General features: G+C 41.6%; 1 protein-coding gene across 1 annotated transcript in view; it reads right to left on the minus strand.

The window, feature by feature from the left end:
• Positions 1 to 255: 255 nt before the first annotated feature.
• The window catches only part of PCOLCE2 (procollagen C-endopeptidase enhancer 2), a 74,216-nt gene continuing 54,449 nt past the window's right edge, over positions 256 to 20,022 (minus strand). The window contains exons 5-9 of the mRNA XM_036851778.1: positions 18,577 to 18,713; positions 11,298 to 11,452; positions 5,539 to 5,622; positions 2,873 to 3,040; positions 256 to 843 (exon numbers count right to left, since the gene is read on the minus strand). Of these exons, the coding sequence (XP_036707673.1) occupies positions 713 to 843; positions 2,873 to 3,040; positions 5,539 to 5,622; positions 11,298 to 11,452; positions 18,577 to 18,713 (675 nt within the window). The 3' untranslated portion in view covers positions 256 to 712. The remainder of the gene's footprint in view (positions 844 to 2,872; positions 3,041 to 5,538; positions 5,623 to 11,297; positions 11,453 to 18,576; positions 18,714 to 20,022) is intronic.

The raw sequence follows: 20,022 nt of genomic DNA on the forward strand, positions 1-20,022 counted from the left end.
TGAGCTTCCATTTCTATCACAAAATGAAGGACCTGAATCAGATTCCTGAGGGACACCATTCTAGCTCTAACATTCTCTGGTTCTGCAGAGAAGGATTATAGTCTATTTACATTCCTGAGTCCATCTAATCCCTGGGGTTCTTGGAATGTTGTTTTAGCAAAGTATAAACTGATACAAGGACAACCTTATGTGTAAATAGCAGGGAATATTCTTTTTACAGTGTCCCACTTTCTATAAAAACAAGTCTAATGGTTGTTATATAATCATTTAAAAATATTTTATTAAGCATTGATTTTAAAAATGCAAGAGAAGAATATAACAACTCAGAGCAAATGCTTGAAGGTAAAACAAATATCACTATAAATATTGCACGTATAAAATCTCTTTTTTACATCTTCACACAACTCATTTCTAAAATATCCTTTTACAGAGATGTATAAATAAACTGCTTCCAAACTGTCAACGCTTGATACGTTTAGTTTCTTATCACCTCACTAAGTCTGCAGGTTTCCAATCGACTATCTGCTCCTCTTCCATGCAGGCAACGGAACTTCCATCAGTGATACCGGAGCTCTCCTACCTACATCATGTGAAGAGTAAATGTCTCTGAATGCTCAATATTTCAGGTTATAAATTTTCTTTTCCTACTGAGAAAAAAATAGATCCTTTAAAGGCAGTGACAGAACGCAGCTTAAATGGACCCAGTTCACTGTTAACATTGCTTGTTCTTCAAGGCGTCCAGGAGCTTCTGATTCTTGGTCTTGAACATCATGATAAAGCTGTTGGGCATGATTTTGCCTCGCCCATCTTCACCCACTTGGCCCATAATAATGTAGTTTAGACCTAAAAGAGAATATAAGATTAATTTTTTTCTCTATGTGTGTTGGTTTGAAACAACTTCGACTATAACTCACCTCTAGGTAAATGGTCTGTAAATGGTATAATTAGACATTTATCCTATCTAGGATAAAATCTGGTTTAAGACTCTCATTGGAAAAAAATCTAAATTTAACTGAATAGCATGTTCCAGCTCTGCTAACACTAGGAAAGTGGATGGAATGATTTGATCCGGTCATGTCCAGCTCTGCGGAAGGTCTGATGTATTTACTGAGTGTCTGCTATGAACAATACACTGTTTCTGTGAAAGGCTCTCCTTCCTCAAGGGGCCTCCAGGGCTCCCTGACACGCCATCTTCAGATGGCCTCTCCTGGTGTCACAAGGCTTCTGGATCTCCCCAGGCATTTGGCAACTAATGATCCATTGTCTTCTGTTGCTGTTGTCTTGAACTTTTTATTAACATCTCCAACATTTATACTATGTAAGTCTTTTGAGGGCATGGTTGGATCATATACTTCTTTCCATTCTTATAGTCCCTTGCAAAAAGATAAGTACTAAAAAGTACTTTATTCTGTTATACTATTTTTTATATATCAGTGTGTCTGGCTAAGGTAGGCCTAGACTGGGGCCCAAGCTGAGCTATGTAGGGTTCAACTCTGAAGTTTTATACTGCTTCAGAAAAATGTCATAAAGGAAGTGTGTCTTACCACCCCCTTTATTCTCCCTCTCCCCGGTGTGTCATAAGAGAAATGTGTGTTTCCTTTTTCTCTTGCATAGGCCTTCCTCTGTGGACCAACACTGGCATCATAGTGGCATTGAGCCTGTGAAGGCTTGGTAGGCTGAGCAGGTAGATACCACCGAAAGGCTGCACTGCTAGCATCAGTATGAGATTTGACCGTGTCTAGATGTGATTTGCCGTTCCGGACAGTTCTGGAAAGAAGTGTTACCTTTTACAGAGTCTTTGCTATTCCCTCTAAAGAGTCAGTGTGAGGCTGCTGGCCTCCCAACTCTTCTCAACAATCTGAATTCATAGTAAAGCTTTCTTGAGGTGGATAGTCTATATTTCTGTGTGTGTGTGTGTGACAGAGGTTTGGTTTGTTTCGCTTGTAGGAGAGGTGTGTAACAAGACTGAGGAAAGGAATGAGCTGATATTGCATAGAGAAATCATGGTATAGCACACAGTGGAATGCCAGGCATTACTGCCATGCCAAAAAAGAGATCTATACGTGCTGTTGATGGAAAGCTGTCCACGTATACATCACATGGGGGAAAAGTTTCAGTAGATCATGTGTAGCATGATTCCTCTATCTACGTGTGTATGTGCAGGCTTTATATGGATAGAACTTTGTGGAAGGAACTGTTCATTGTGCCTCTGGGGAAAGGGAAAGGGCTTCACTTTTTATTTTATATCCTTCTCTACTTATTTAAACTTTTTAAAAACCATAGAGCATACATTACTTTTATAAGTTAAAGAACCTGTTTTAAAAAAAAAAAATCATGTACCTTTGGCTCTGGAGTAGCTTTTCTTTTTCCAAAATTTCTTAATAAACTCATCCCCATCTATGGATTTAATAATCCTATATCTACAAATGAATCCCAAATCTTTCATTCTAGCCCATAGATACCTCTCTCTTCTGAACTCCAGCTCTGAATTTCCTGTTCCTTGATGGATATCTTCCTCTACACACAGTAGTGGCACCTTAAGTGCAATAATTCAAAATCTCTTTCTCCTGATGTGCTCCTTCTCTGTCTGTTCCCTGTGGATCCAACTTCAAACGTTTCTTGGACTCATTGATCATTTCCATTACCTCGTCTTCTTCCACAAGTTACCGGAACTTGGATTGGAGCCCAATTCTGGCTGACTCCAAAGGCCCTCCTTCGAAACCACAAGTGGGCAATACATTAGCCCTGACTTTACTTCCCTAGGCCAGCCATGGCATGGAAAGGTCCATGATTTTCTCAGAGAGGCTCTCCCGTCCCCTTCTCTGCCCCTGAGCTCCCCTGGAAGAAAGACTGAAGTTTTCCTCTGACTCACCTCTTCTGAGGAGTGGGCACTGCTTGCAGACCACGACGACCTTGGCACTCATGTTCTTGCCGGCCTGCTGAATTGCCAGATTTCCCTCTTTATAGATGTTGATGATTGAGACCGTGGCGTGCAAACTCCCACCTCGAGGGATGGTGGTGATAACAGTGCCGGCCAAGACTGCAAAAGAAAACGTTCTTGAAATAATGGGACAGTGAAGGCAAATGTAAGCAGAACTGAACGTAATTGTACATTTCTCTAAGTTTCAGATGGGAAACATTTTAATGTTAGAAAGAAGGTCCTAATAGAGCCATTGAATTTGATTCTGTACATTTGTCATCAAAATTCAGGTTGAAAAAAAGGAGTCGTGAAGCTGCAGCTGTTAGGCGTTGATACTGAGTAGGAAAACCAAAATATCTGCGGAATTGCAGTCAGTTGCTGAGACGAGGACTCGTTCCAATGTTTTATCCAATGTATGGATCAATTACCAAATAAGGGATGGGTTCATGCGCCTCTACCTGTGAATACTCAACAGGACCTTGTACCTTTAGAGGCAATACCATACTAAGAGGCTGCGTGATGGGGGTTTGAGCCATGAAGATCTGAGTCCTTGTGTCTGTGTGGGTGAGCGCCTACCGTTCTGTGTCTCCCCCTGGTTCCTCTCTTTAGCTGGCCTCTCTCCTTGAACTTTTTTTTATAAAACACATATTTATTAAATGAAGAATCGGTCTTACAAATATCCACTCCCTTAAACCTTCTCCCAGGCTTCTACAGCAAATGACCAATTGCAGGTGCTGGAGGAAACTAAAGAGAATTGGAAGCAGCAGGTTGGGATGGAGGTGGGGGGAAGGAAGAGGGAAGATGGGGGTCAGAAAATAAACGCCCCTTTCAAGAAAGAGTATCATAAAAGCAGTGAAGGTAATCAGGGTTAGCAAAAACCAGAATTATTTTTGTTCTTTAGGCCAACCCCCCCCTTCATCCCTTATTTGTCTTCTCTCAGTGGATATCAGGTGGTCTCTCCTTGAACTTTGATTCATCCATAGATCCCCATCTCCCTCTAATGATCAGTAAATATCTGTCTTTTTCTGGGTCTTTCATATTCTCTTTTTTATCCATCCTGTTTAACGTATTTACCAAGTCGAAGTATAGAACTGAGGTATAACTTAAGACATTTTCTTGCTTAAAAAAAAAAAAAAACTCTAGCAAAATTCAGTTGCTTTTCATTATGTCACTGTCTCTTTTTACTACATGACACTCAGAGAAGAGTCTCACTTCTGACCCACAGAAAGAAAGATGCTGTGTTTCTCAAAGGCGTGCTTTTGGCATTCTGGGGTGGGGGGGGCAGGGGACATTGCACGTGAGGCAGGACTTGCATTGAATGACTTTCTGATGAATCTTGTCTCTACCCAGAAAACCAGTAGCACCCGGCAGTTATTATGACAATCAAAACCTGCCCCTAAAGGAGTGTTACCAATGCTGGTTGGGAACCAATGGGCCACCGGTGATAGTATTGGGTCATTTTGCCATGGAAGTGAGTCACAGTGGAATAGATCGAGTTTTGGACTTGGCTGATATGACCCTTTCAGGATAAAGTGAGAACTCACTGCTTATGTGGTACACAAAGCTCATAACATCAGAATTCTTCTCATGCCTTACTTTGACTCTCGGTCATGAGTGTTTACTGCAAAACGTCAGTCAGTAGCCGAGTGAAATCAGGTGGCTCTGAGGGACAGGAAGGGAGATTTCCTTAAGCACCTCCTACAGAAGACCACACTGGTGTGGGAGCAATGACACCTCGTGCTACTGCTTTTCATTTTCATGCCATTATTTGAATTTCGGCATGCAAACTCCAGTTAGATTTAGGGCCGTAGATTCTTTAGTGCCTTCATACCTTCTCTACAACATAGTCCGTCTGGGCTGCAGCTACCACTTGAAGGCATAAGAAAAAGCAAGCAAAGCCTCATCTGGGAGGCCTTTGTTCTCGGTAACCTATTTAAAGGCCGTACCAACTTTCTTTTCCTGATAAGACTTCTCTTCGATGTTCCTTTTAAACATAACCAACATAATTAAACTTGGGATCTTTTGCTCTTAAAGTGGTTTTCATGGAAAGTGCAATTTTTTTTTAATTGGAAAAAACTCTTAGAAATTCTAAGTCATTAGGTAATATCTCCTCAGGTTCCAGTTTATAAGAGTTTCCAAATGGATTTCAGATTTCCAAGTTTTAATTTACTACTTTGGAAGGACACTACAGAGGAAACACTTGAATTTCTTCTGAGAGAGGCCAGCTTGGATATGTTTCTAATTAACTTCAGTTGAATTACAGATGTGTGAAAAAATACTCAGTACATGAAAACTATGTGAGAAAAAAGGAATACAGGTTTTTTCAGGAATACGGAGCCAGCCCGAATACACAGAGCGGTAGTATCACGTACCAGGAGTCAAATTATTAAGTTTACGTGGAAAATGTATATTTTCTGTACATGAATTTTTCTCAGGTGTGAAATCTAACACTTCAAAAGGCACAAGTCAACATACCCTAGTGTGTAAGAAAATATTTTCTTGGGTAAATGAAGAGTGTAACTGACCCTTTACCATCACATTCACGGCAATTCCTTTGAGATTAAGCATGCGGTTTCAGGTTTCTGATTAAAGAGGAAAGGCTGGGTTTTATTTCTTACCAAAGTTACTCAAGCAATAATTGCTCTCCAGAGTCCCCGACCGTCTACACTTCTGCTGACACAGGGCCACGGTGGGTTTTAAACCTTCATTCAAAGAAGAAAGACATAAGATTCAGGAAAATGAATTCAAGTATAATTGGTGTTTAGATCTGAATCTACCAATTTAAAATTCCCATATATTTCCCTGGGCCACCAATCTGTCATTGCAATGAAATAATTAAAAAGCATGCAAAGGCAATTCTTCATGCTACCAACTCCTGCTCTAATTTCTTCAGGGTAACTCAATACCCTCTGCTGAGTTTTAAACCTGAGATCAAAGATAACCCAAATTTAGCCCTATTCTCTTCTTCCTTTATATATAACTAATGCTGTACCCAAAATAGATACAGTCTCATGTACCCTGCTTAGAAAAACCCAGTACAACAAATATGAACACAGGAGATGTAGGTTAACTCTTCATTTTCCAAAAGGAATCCTATGGGGCTCCCCCTGAGGGTGGAGGGCGCTTTCTTTGTGCATCTGAAATACACAGTCGCCCAAATGTGAGCAGTACAGGTCTCTGGGAACACTGCTCATGTGGTAAAGTGTGCTATAGCTGTAATCAGATGCAACCAGTCACTAAACATTTATTTTGAGCCTGGAAGGATTATTAGTAAGGCATTATTCATTGCCTAGAAGGATCTTAAGAACTGAGAAGTAGACAAATTTGAAAGTACAACTAAATAGATAACCACAGTGGTTCTCAGTCAGGGGTGGTTTTGCCCACTAGGTGACATTTGGTAATGCCTGGAAATATTTTTGGTGATCACAACTAGGGGATGCCACTGGCATCTAGTGGGTATATAACCAGGGATGCTGCTAGACATCCTACAGTGAACAGGACAGCCCCCAACAGCAAAGAATTATCTGGGGCTCCCCTGGTGGCACAGTGGTTGAGAATCTGCCTGCTAATGCAGGGGACACGGGTTCGAGCCCTGGTCTAGGAAGATCCCACATGCTGCGGAGCAACTAGGCCCGTGAGCCACAACTACTGAGCCTGCGCGTCTGGAGCCTGTGCTCCGCAACAAGAGAGGCCACGATAGTGAGAGGCCCATGCACCGCGATGAAGAGTGGCCCCCGCTTGCCACAACTAGAGAAAGCCCTCGCACAGAAATGAAGATGTAACACAGCCAAAAATAAATAAATAAATAAATAAAATTAAAAAAAAAAAAAAAGTAACTCCAGTACTTACCCTTTAAAAAAAAAAAAAAGAAGAAAAGAATTATCTGGCCAAAAATGTAAATAGTGCCAAGGTTGAGAAACTGTAATATGATGAAACAAAATGAAATGAGATGAAAATAATCCTCATTATCATCATTAAAAATGTTTCCAAAATATTTCCTAATGATTCACTTATATGTGGCAACATGCTAGGAAGAACTAAACAAAGCTGTCACAGAACAGTACTTGGTGGGTAAGAATTTACAACTGTAAGATTGCCCTGCTAATATGTTCTGCTAACTTTTCTGTGAATTTACTCTTAATTTGTACCCCTACTTAACTCCAAAGAGGATCCAAAGTGGATTATAGTATTAAAATACACACAATTTAATGTTAAAATACACACAATAGCATATATATACATATATATGGAGAAAGAGCTCAGAAAGCATTTAGAGGGACTATTGTTCCAGGAGTTGGGGACCTGATTTTACCTAATTCGCTGAGTCAAAAGGTAGTGGCATTAGTGGTTCTCCCTGTCTGATGAAAGAGCATCTTTTCACGTGGGCCACTGGAAACCAGCTCCTTCTCGGCCTCAGAATGTTAGTCTGGAGGTTGGGTGGGTGTCCCACATGGCCCCTTCTCTCCCTTGGGGACATCCCTGGTCTCTTGCCTTTAAGCCATCAGCTGTCCCACCCTGACCCTCCTCATCCTCCCGTCCTCTCTCTGCTGCCCTGCACCCCCCAGCATGGCACCTGGGTCTCAGCCCTCCTCTCCATGTGCTCCCGTGCCCGTGGGTGGGTCCTCCCTCCTCGGGGACGATCCCTCTCGGTGCCGCCACGGCCCCATCCTTCCCAGAGACGTCCCCTCTGCTCCATCTCCGCCCCTCAGTCCCAGGCTTACATGTCCTCCTGCTGAAGTCTCATCACCAATCTCCCAAATGTAGACACCTGGTCAGCCAGTGTAGCCTCCTCTCCTTCAAGCTTATTTATTTACTCTCAGACTCTCATGAGTACTTGCCTTCTGTCTGTAGAGGTTCAACACATTGACCCCTCGCAATCTTCCCACTCCGCCAACCTGGCCCGCCTTCACTTCCTTAGCTACTCCACTTAGTTTCCATGGTCTGTTATCTCACTTTCTTGACAATATGTTAAACTCCCTTTCCCCTCTGCCCTCAGGAAGCCTGAAGGAGCCTCTGCTTCTCTTTCTGTGCCTGCATGTAGACAGCTGAGGACACAAATGGACCCTCGTCCAAGTGACAAGCTGTCTCCAATTTCCACAGCTGTTTTTCGGATTCCCCCAACCCCCCCGGGGCTCCCACCTCCCTTCTTTCTCATTCTCAGCAGGTGACCTTGCCTATTTTCTGGGGAAAACAGAGATCACAGAAGAAAATGTCCTCGAAGCCCCACCAGACCTCCGAGCTGTCTTTATCTGCTCCCCTCACTTCTTTCCTCCCCTGAGAGAGGCTGCCCACGTCTGGTCTGAGGTCTGTCCTTCCGTGCATCCTCCGGAGGCCAGACCCTCTCATCTATGTGGAAATTTCCTCTTCAGTTTATTCCTTCACTCTGCCCTTCTGTTCTCCTGCTGTGCCGGCTACTTCCCATTGGCTTTACCACGTTCACACCCTCCCTTAGGCTCGAACCTGTGGACTGAGTTGCTGGACTTAGTGTCAGTTTCCTCGCCTTGCTCTACACGCCCCTCACCCCCATCTGGCTCCTGCCTGCACAGCTCCATTCATAACCCTTGCCAGGGTGTCCAGTAGCCTCCACGTCATGAAATGAGATGGTAACATTTTAGTCCTGCCCTTGTTTGAAGTCTCATCAACACTTGGCTCTTCTGACTACACCCTTCTCAAAACACTCACTTCCCCGGCACCTGGGTTCCCCCCACGTCCGCTGCCTCCCCTTAGCTGCTCTTTTCATTCTTCTCTGCCAGCAGATCCTCCTCTTCAAAGACCTGGAGTTTCTAGAGATTTAATTCCAGCCCTTCTTCTCCTTTCCCCGTAACCTCTCCCTAGGCAATCGCATCCTGCACCATGGTGTCAATCACGTATAGGTTGAAGACTCAGATTTAAATCTCTTGCTTACATCTCTCTTCTGGCCTGGAGGCCCGTAGATCTAACTGCCTACATAACAGCTCCATTTGCTTGTTTCACAGACACCTCTAACCCCACAAGGGCACAGCTTAACTTATTTTTTTTTTAAGTCAAATTTAAGTTCATTATACATATTGTATATATTCTTATGTCAATGCTCTTGCCATATAATAACATATTCAAATAACTTTAATAATATTATGCTAACATGCTTGGATATTTACTATTTATTTGCCAAAGAGTCAGCTGAATATTGTACGCGTTATTTCATTTAAATCTCATAATAAGCACAGCTTAACTTATGAATCTACCCCTCAACCTATGACTCTACTTCTACGAATTAGGTAACCTTGTTCCTCTGAGTTGTGCAAGCCAGGGACCTGGGAGGCATGCTTCTGGATCGCCCTAGTCCAATTAACCGCCGAGCCCTGTCAATATCTCCCCAGGTCTCTGGCCTGCACAACTGTCAGCGTCTCTTGACCGTCTCTGTATTTCTGTCCGGTGCAGTTCCCCTGGACAACCTCAAGAACACGCTGACCCTCCTGACCCCTACAGTCCATTCACCTCACTGGGGCCTCACAGAGTGATCTTCACCAAGTGTGAATCTAATCCTGAACTTTGCTTAAATCCACCAACAGCCTCCCCCCGCACTTAGGATAAAACCCCAACTACTTAGAGCATCAGGAGCGAGGTGGTAGGGCCTACAAATGAAGCCAGCAAGAGAGGCTAGGTACAAAGTGCGAAGGAGTTTGGCCCCTGTGCCGTCCAATATGGTAGCCACTGGCCACGGAGGCTTTTAAATTTTAACTAAATTAAAAACTCAGATCTTTAGTAGCACTCGTCACATTTCAAGTGTTCAACAGTGGCCACTGTATTGCATGGCACAGGTGTAGACAATGAATTTAAGTGGGAGAAGGACACAGTCTGCTGTGTGTGTGTGTGTGTGTGTGTGTGTGTGTGTGTGTATGGGGCATTCAGTGGGGAATTAAGACAGAGGAAGGGGACCCTAAGAGTGTGGCTACAGTTGCTGTGGACCATGCTTGGGAAAACGGGTGGAGAAGCAGAACTGAGACAGAAAATAATGTGATAGAAATGAGTTACATTTGCTATGTTTTAATTGAAATGTCTAGCAGTTGCAAAACTCTAGGGGAAAATTACAAATTCATGTTTGCAATTTCAGAGAAAGTTTAGGACTGGAGATAAAAGCTGGGGAACCACATGAGTGCAGACAGATAATTCACTGGAAAGAATAAGGACACCAGGGTCCACTGAGATGGGCTGGAGAAATATTGCTGTAACATGCGGCAGTACACTTGCAGGCCACAAGGTGGCACACTGTGGAGTGCTCAGAAAAATCAGCCCTTCTAGAAGTGCCTGTACTCAGGAGAGCCCTGCTCAGGGTACCTGCAGAAAATGGTGGGCAGTAAAGCTGGGTTTATCTCAGCCTATTTCACATCTTAACCTTAGGTCCTTCCTTCCCACTTTTTTTCTCCTCCCTGGATTTAGATTTTGAAATCTCAGGCCTGAAATCCTGGTGGGTAGAGCTGACAGGGTGTAGAGACAAGATACAGGGACCCACACTTGCCCGTCCATTTCTTAGATAATACCAGAGTTTCCTGACTGGCTTCTATAATACCTCAAATATTTTTGTTTGATTTACTCCAATTTGAAAAAATAATACATTTTGTATGACACATTTTGGAGCATACCCCCTCCCAGAAAAGTCCAAATACTGGCAGATGTGAAAACAGGCAGGTATCAGGGCCCTGAAACTTTAACCTAAAACACTACAGTTCTGGGCTTCCCTGGTGGCGCAGTGGTTCAGAGTCTGCCTGCCAATGCAGGGGACACGGGTTCGAGCCCTGGTCTGGGAAGATCCCACATGCCGCGGAGCAACTGGGCCCATGAGCCACAGCTACTGAGCCTGCATGTCTGGAGCCTGTGCTCCGCCACAAGAGAGGCCGCGACAGTGAGAGGCCCGTGCACCGCGATGAAGAGTGGCCCCCGCTCACCGCAACTAGAGGAAGCCCTTGCATAGAAAACGAAGACCCAACACAGCCAAAAATAAATAAATAAATAAAATAAATAAATTAAAAAACCCCAAAAACAACAACAACAAAACACTACAGTTCTATGTAATCAAAAGAAAAACATAATTTTATAAGTGCCAAGAAAGAAAAAGTAGGCTTGTAATGATCTGTGCCAAAATAGGGTTCCTAGCATTTTTAAGTGACCATAATTTTCTTAGATAACATTTTAAAATTATTAGCTTAGAAGCATTCTTACACCTTACACTTTTCTTTAATTCATGGAATCATATTATTCTCTTCCATAAGTTTTCATCTTATTTAACTTATTTTAGTCTCAAGTATTTTCCTCTTATTTAATTTTTTTTTTCTACTTCAGAAGAATTTTTCTTATACTCCTCAAGTGTGTGTACAAACTTCAAACGAGAAAAACTTACCTGTAGTCACAGGAAAGGTGGTGGTAACAGGTGGTGCTGTAGTTGCCGGCAATTTCTTTGGCCTGAATTTGTAGTGACCGATAAATCCATCTGCAGTTAAACTTAAGTCCGATAAAAACTGAATGAGAAGTTCATTTCTCTCAGATACAATTGGCCTAAAAGAAAAAAAATGTAAATACATATATATTTAAAAATTTAGGTGACACCTCTCTGAAATGTAGAATTTTCTAACTTTCCATCAATTTCTGATGATAGGTTATTCTTTGTTTAAACTGAAAAGCTGAAATACTTAAAAAGATGATGGTCTTAATCTGCTCAGCATTAATGTGAATAGCTAACATCTACTGAACGTTTGCTCAGTTAGGCACGTGCTTTATGAAAACCATTGAATTCTGTCTTCACAACAACCCTGTTATTATCCCCTTTTCATGGAATAGGCAAGTGAAGATCGGAGAGTTCAAGTGATTTGCCCAAGGCCCTCGGTTAGTATGTGGGAGAGTCAGCCTTTGAAAGGACCAGGTGCGTTTAGAGACGCTGGTAGACATTGGGACCAATGTAAACACTGAAGCTGCAGCTGGTTCCTCACAAGCGCCGCAGGGTTGGGCCTGACTTGGCAACCACACAGCTTCTTTGAACTAAGACTCTGGGTTCCAGCTGGCCTGGGGAGCTAGTGGTGCTGGCCCTGGGGAATCAGATGGAGAACTTCAGTGAACAAATTCCCACACCCTGTGAAGACACCACCAAAGGGATCACCTCAGTGGGCTGGTCACCTAGGGATAAGAAAGCCATGCAGGGTTTAATGGGACTTTCATTTCATTGTTAATGAGAGTTCTTACGCGTGCCTGAAATGGAAACCTTTCTGTTTATAATCTGGGTAGCAAAATGCTGTGAAGGAGAAAGAGAAAGTGATTACTTCGTTTTGGTGGTCATGAACGACATCATTAAGAATTCTAATTTTAAAGCAATTTTAGGGGCGTGCTAGTACTAAAGGTTTAGTGGCGATAATAACTGAGGCTCAGAAGCTCTGTTAAATCTTAGGGGATAACTATATTATACAAGACGGTAGTTTCATTTAATCTTGCTATTGTTATTTAAACAATGGTTTAAAAATGCTGTTTGGCTAATTCTATTTTAAAACTATTTAATTCAGAAGTGGAAAATTTATTTAATTGAGTTAATTGGTGGTTTGACTAAACTCCTTTTTTTGAGGCGTCTTCTCAGCTGAATCACTTCTTAGCCCTCACGGACAGTAAGTAATGAGGCAACCTATCAGCTATTTTGAGTGGAGTGGGTGGAGGGGAGGGTAGATCTGGACTTGACCCAACCAGTTAGAAAAACTGCAGGATCTTTTCTGTCCTGAAGGTTATTGCCTTCTTAGCCAAGGGCTGAGACAAACCTAAGAGCAAGCTCTGTGACCCACATTTAGAGTTCCAGTCACAGAAGTGACCAAGGTCATTTAAATAATGCTTCTTAGGATCAAGCCTGTAACAGAAATATTTTATCTTGCTTTATCTTGCTTATCTCACATTCCATTGAATAAATACAGTGTGCAGGAAACACAGTTTTCAACTACAAGTACGAATAAGACACGTTAATCTTGTTTAGATGATAAAATTACAAAAAGCACTTCTTATAAGCAGCAAAGAAAACCTTAAGATCCAACCAGGTCAGCCTTCTAGGCATGATGTTATAATCATAGTGATCATTCACTGCCTTTTCTATGAACTCATCTTGGAAGCACGATATTGTAAGCTGAATTTTCTCAAGGAAGAGTATTTTAGTAACAAAGGTATCTTTAGTTATGCTGCTACTGAGCTTTAGTATGAGTGTGACAGAGTCACAGTGCCGTGAATATACTGAGGGCAGAGTGTTGCATCTGCAAATTAATGTTACAAATCGCTAGGAAGGCAAGGGGGCATCTCACATGGACCCACTCCCCACGGGCAAATCCCAGGAATGGACTGAGGATGCCAACCGGTGTCTTATAGAGCCGGCTATGTGAGCGGTCTCTGCTTTGCCATCCACAGCCTTCCTCTTCTTCAATCACTACAGCCAACCAGCCACCAAGTCCTGCCAATTTTGCCTCCTAAATATTCCTTGATCCACCTCCTCTTCATCCCTACCACCTCAGCTTTACTGGGACCACTGCTACAGCCTCCTTGCCAGCTCCCTGCTCCTCTTGTCTAGGGCGGGCGTTCTAGAAGCACCGATCCTGTCACTTCCCCTAACTGCACTTCGAGAGCTCCCATGTCTGCAGGACGTGGAACCCAACTCCACTCTCCGCCTCCTCGCTCTCTGGGCGCCCACGCAAGGTTCAGGCTCCAGAAGAGCATATGTCTCCCCTGTGAATCTTCAATAACGGAGTCCCCTCTGCTTGGAATGAGTCTGTCCTAAGTTCTGCCTCTAACTCTCTCTCTTGCTTCAAGACTCAGCTTCAAGAGGCATAATTTCTTTTCCCAAACCTCCCCTGACCTCCCGCCACTTGTCCCGACTGGACCAAAGGACTCCTTGTCAGAAATCCACCAGGATATTCCGTTGTCAGTTTACCTATCTGCCTTGTTTTGGTCCTTCCCACTACTTACCTCTGTATCTTTTATTTTATCTTTGTGTTCCAGGTCCCTAATATCGTGTCTACCACACGGCTGGGGTATATATAGTAAATGTTTCTGAACTGAATCCAATGGTATCGATACTGATTTGAACCAGGCACAGGGACGCTGAAGTGATGTCCCCATTGCCCCCACCCACCCTGAGTTTTGTGCTTCTCCTTTCCTTTTGTCTACAGATTTACTCATACATATGCATCATGAAACCATATATTCTATAGGTTTGCATTTTTTTAAACTTGATATAAATGAAAGAGTATAGTGTGTCTTTTTCTGTTATTTTTTTCACCCTCAACATTATAACTGTGAGATTCATCCACTGTGCTCAGGGCTGTATAGTGTGAACTATAACAGAATCGAACTATTCTTTTGTTGATAAACATGGTGCTGTTTACTCTCTCCCCAGTACAAATAATATTAATGAGAACATTCTTGTATATGTCTTGTGATGCACAGGGACACAACTGTCCACGAGGAGAGTAGGGTATATGCTCTATACCAGGTCAGAGGATACAAGCTCATTTTCAAATTTTAAAAAAAAATTATTTATTTATTTTTGGCTGCATTGGGTCTTCGTTGCTGCGTGCGGGCTTTCTCTAGTTGTGTCCAGTGGGGGCTACTCTTTGTTGCGGTGCGCGGGTTCCTCACTCCGGTGGCTTCTCTTGTTGCGGAGCATGGGCTCTAGGCGCGCGGGCTTCAGCAGTTGTGGCTCATGGGCTCAGTAGTTGTGGCGCATGGGCTTAGTTGCTCATGGCATGTGGAATCTTCCCGGACCAGGGCTCAAACCCGTGTCCCCTGCATTGGCAGGCGGATTCTTAACCACTGCGCCACTAGGGAAGTCCTTATTTTCAATTTTATTAGATATTGCCAAACTGATTTCCAAAGTGATCGTACCAATTTACATTCTTGTCAAAGATTTATTCACTGTGCAGCTTTCTTCTTTGGGGAATGCCTTTCCATGTCTTTTGCCCATTTTTTCTGAGTTGTTATCTTTTCCTTAATAATTTTTAAGGATTTCTTGATATGTTTTGGAACCTAGACCTAGGTCTTTGTCAAATATATCAAATATTTTACAAATATCTGTTTCCGTTTTGTGCCTTCTCTTTTCCCTCTCTTTAAGGTGTATTTTGATGAGCAGAAATTCTCATTTCAGTTCCCAATCCATCTGTAATTGACGTTTGTGTGATATTAGATATGAATACAATTCATTTTTCCCATAGAAGCAAAAGTTGTCCCTGCCTTATACTTCAATAGGGTCATCCTTTACCTGCTGATCTGTGCGTCTCTGGGATATGTCTAATCTGCAGAGACATGTGGAGATGTTTCTGGCCTCTCTGTGGTGTTTTCATTAGTCAATTTTTCTATCTCTCTGTTAAAACCACACTGTCTTAATTACAACAGCTTTCTGACCTGGCTCCACCATGATTGGTCAAATCCTCCTGCCGGTTTCTTCTCCTTCAAAACTGTCTTAGTTTTGTCCCCTCCCCTAGCAAAGCTATGTACATTTTACAGCTGGACTGTCAGTTTTAATGGAAAGCCAATCTTTAAAATTTTTAAATAATACTGATTTTTCCTATTCATGAGAATAGCACATAGCTCCATTTATTTAGGTCTTATTAAAATATCTTTTAGTAACGTTTTATAATTTTCTCTATTAAGGCCTTGTACATGATTTGTTAGATTGATTCTTGAGGTTATTTTTTTTGTTATTGCTATTAAGATACCTTTTTAAAAATACAAACTTTTTTATTCAAGCTATTTAAGATAGTCTTATATAAGTTAATGTTTTCAACTAATAAAAACATAAGTTTACAAGTCACACTTTAATTTGGTAATATATAAAATTAAATTAATAGATTTTTCTAAATTCAAACCAACCTTGAACTCCTGGTCATAAAGTATTTTTTGATTGTTAGATTTGGCTTGCTAATATTTTTTCTTTTAGGATTTATTTTTCATCACATTCATAAGTGAGATTGATCTTCAGTATTCTTTTCTTTGTCCTTATATTGTTTTGGTGTCACTTTATACTAGCCTTGTAAAATTTGTTGTGGAACAATCCCTATTTCTCTCTGGAAGAATCTGTGCAGTGTTGGAATTATCTGTTCCTCAAATGTTGGTTAGAACTCATGGAGAAAAACAACCGGGGCCTGTTTTTTTCCCCCCTTGATAGGAAGACTTTTCAACTACAGATCAAATTTCTTTAATCATTATTCTGGCTTTTTCTTTTTCCTGTGTCCATTTTGCTTAAAAAAAAAAAAAAAAAAGGAAAAGTATTCTCTCCAATGGTTGGATGCAGTGTTCTCTAACCATTAGACCAAGCCTGTTGTCTTCAAATCGTCTACATCCTAATTTCCCATATTGAAAGAGATGTGTTAAAAATCTCCTACTGTAACAGTGGACTTTGTAGATTTGTCTTTTAATTTTTATTATTTTTCTGAATTAGATATTTTGATGTGCATTCAAGTTTATAATTATTATACTTTCCTGATAAACTGCACCTTTTATCATTATATAGGAACTATTTCAGAACTGCTTTCTGCCTAAAATTCTTTTCCCTGATGTCAATAAAGCTATGCCAGTTTTCTTTCAGTTAGCATTTGCTTACAATAGATTTTTCTATCCTTTCATTCTCGAATACTCTGTGTTCTTATTTTTTGGAGACGTGTCTTATAAACAGCATATAACTGGATTTTACTTTGTTATCCAGCCTGACACTCTGTCTTTTCATCAATGATTTGATCCATTTGCATTTATATTGATTACATGTACATCTAGATATATTTCTATGGTCTCGTTTGGTGCTTTTTAAAAAAAATCTTTATTTATTTATTTATTTTTGGCCGTGTTGGGTCTTTGTTGCTGCTCACAGGCTTTCTCTAGTTGTGGCGAGCAGGGGCTACTCTTTGTTGCAGTGTGCGGGCTTCTCATTGCAGTGGCTTCTCTTGTTGTGGAGCATGGGCTCTAGGCACGCGGGCTTCAGTAGTTGTGGCACGCAGGCTTAGTAGTTGCAGCACGTGGGCCCTAGAGTGCACAGGCTTCAGTAGTTGTGGTGTGTGGGCTCAACAGTTGTGACATGCGGGCTCAGTAGCTGTGGCTTGTGGGCTCTAGAGCTCAGGCTCAGTAGTTGTGGCGCACGGGCTTAGCTGCTTTGCGGCCTGTGGGATCTTCCCCAACCAGTGATCGAACCCGTGTCCCCTGCATTGGCAGCCGGATTCTTAACCACTGCGCCACCAGGGAAGTCCTCCTTTCGTGCTTTTTATTTGTCCTGTCTTTTAAAATGTTTCTCTTTTTCTCTTTTGTTGCTTTCTTTGGATTGAACTTTTTCTCATTGCATGTTTTCCCTCCACAGTTTTGGAAGTTAAAGACTCTATTTCTACTTTTTTTAGAGGTTGCCCCAATTTAACATCCATATTTACTCTGGCACATTATAAAATTTCACAATATCTCCACCCTATTCTCAAACAATACAAGGACCTGAAAATCCTTCAACTCTACAACCAGTATCTTTGCTCAGTGTTTCTTCCTGCAGCTCTGTCCTTTATTCCGTGATCATCATCTTTCTGCCTGAAGTAAAGTCATAATGAAGTTTCTTTAGTTAGGGTTTGTTGGTAGTAAACTGTCTCGGCTCTTATTTAACTGAAAATGTCTTTATTTCACCCACATTCACAGAAGAGAGGTTTTTCTGGGTAAATAATTCAAGATTGACAGTAATTTTGTCTCAACACTTTGAAGATATTCTAAGATGTTCTAACTTCCACTGTTGCTATTGAGAAGTCAGTTGTTAGGCTCTTTCCTTTGTGATAATCTATCTTTTCTTTCTGGATGTTTTTAACATCTTTAAAGTACCTTGCTTTAACTCAAATGTGTCTATGGAAAATCATAGAAATGCATGTAAGATCAAGTGATGCAGATATTCTAATTATGTTGAAGCAACAGAATAAGAAAGGCTATTTAAATTGGCACAGTGGTGACTTTGCCGGCAAGCTGTAGTAATGTCATTGCCACTTTTCCTAGTATTGTATGTGACGGTGTGAAATATCTTGCACCAAAACAGTCATGTGTTGCACCAAAATACAGCACAGAGGAGTTAAGCAACTTGCCCAATGTCATGCATCTAGTAAGTGGCAGAGCTCTTAGCTCCATAAATATTTGCTGATAAATACACAGTACCTTTCAGGCTCACTCAGCAAGAATTTGAGCAACAGTGCGAGGTGGCGTAAAGCCCCCAAAGTCCAGGGCAGGTAAAATCACCTGGATCTGTCATAAGCTTCCAGGTTTCCTCGTCTGGATTCCCAATAATCAGCCCCCTAGTTTTTGCGCAGAATTTTCCTCATTCCACTCTGATGCTTCAGCTCCCCCTTGCAGGGCAGTGAGGTATCTATGTCAGCTCTCTGGCTCAGCATCTGCCCCAGGGGCATCACCAACTCTACTTCGGTTTATCTGTTTGGCTGCCGAGCCCTCTCTACACTCTTGCTAATGCTGCCTCGCTCTCTGGGTTGGCTACTCTTTGTGTTGACGATGTATGGGACTCCACTGCCATGGAACCCAAGAATCTGAGAACAAAACAACACCACAAAATCTTCCAGAAAATACAACATAATTGGGCAATTTAATAAGAAACAAGTTTAGAGCCCCTAAAATATTAATGAAATAAAACAGGTGCTACTCACGCAGGGGGGCTGTCGCCACAATACTTCCCAATTCTTTCAGCGTCGTTGATCTCCCCACCGTTAAACACGGCCACATAATCGTACCGGCAGTAGTTATCACGCTCAACATCAAACTTCTCAAACTTTAATTCTATAAGCTTTAGTGAAAGCACAACATTAGAAGTGTCAGAGGAGCAGTGCGGAACAACCTCAAACAGAATTCTTCCTCTCCCCAGATGTGTAGGGTACCACGATTTTCCTTCTTAAAAAAATGTATTCACCGTGTTTGAGTTTTTTCTTAGTGTTTACATACTTATTAGTTATCAAAATTGCGGTATACTTTGCTTTCATTTTTAATCATTCCAAAAGACCATCTCAAGCCCAAATCAATCCTAATTAGGATCTTAAACGTGGGAACTCTGTTCACTTACAGCTAAGAAAGTATAAAAACACTATATAACCCCAGAAACCTATGTTAAGACTTAAATTGGGCTTGTGTTGGAGTGGGAAGCAGGGCTATACACCAACTTCATTCTTCTCTAGAGGAAAACTAATAGAAATAAAAATATTATCTACAATGTCCCCTATAGTAGCGTGTGTTGGGGTGCGTGAGATGGGTGGACACAACAGTTCCCCTTCCAAGAAAAGGAGACTCACATTCCCACCACATGTAAAGAAGTCAAATTCTTTAGGACCAGAGGTTCAGGGAAGAGGGAACTGACTATGATGTCTTCTGGAAGTATGTTTGAAAACTGTGCCTGCCAAACACAGTCTACTTGGTGATCTGGTTGATTTTTGAAGAGGGTGCATAGAAGCATGGATACACAAAGTCAGTGTTAGATTTCTGAATTATTTCTTAATTATTTTTTGCACTGGTACCAGTAATAGTGTCCTAAATTATTCGAATCAATAAGAAGTTTTGATGTAAGAGCAATCATTCCCCTCATAAGCAGATTTTTCAAGACTCCCTCCAACGTGTAAATCAGAGGAAGTCTCACTGGGTTCATAAATACCCATGGCACCCAGAGAGCTGGTCCCCACTCCTGCTGGATGGCAGGTGGGCAGGCAACCCTCCTTGCTGCTTATGGAATATAATAGGCATTAACTCCTGTTAGGACAGGCACACTGTTACTAGTTGTTAGCTAGCAAAGACTTAGACACAGTAATGTGGGTGAAGGTGATAACAGCAATGGCACCACAGAGAGACACAAAGGTAAAGTGTGGCTTTGAACATCATTGCCACTTATCTACATATTTATCCACTTTTAAAAAGTCAGTACCAGTGATGGGTGAATAATTGCTTATTCATACTTAACACTGCTTTAAGTTATATTAAAATATTTCCTCTTTGGGTCCTGTAACTCCTTACCAGTTAGTAATAAAATGTGTTCTAGGTTATTAAAAAATTGGCTGAACTTTTTCTACTTAGAAATTAGTCACAGAACTTTTGAAGAGAAAATAAAAATA

Source organism: Balaenoptera musculus, chromosome 4 (assembly GCF_009873245.2).
Source record: "Balaenoptera musculus isolate JJ_BM4_2016_0621 chromosome 4, mBalMus1.pri.v3, whole genome shotgun sequence".
In the NCBI taxonomy this organism is placed as follows: domain Eukaryota; kingdom Metazoa; phylum Chordata; class Mammalia; order Artiodactyla; family Balaenopteridae; genus Balaenoptera; species Balaenoptera musculus.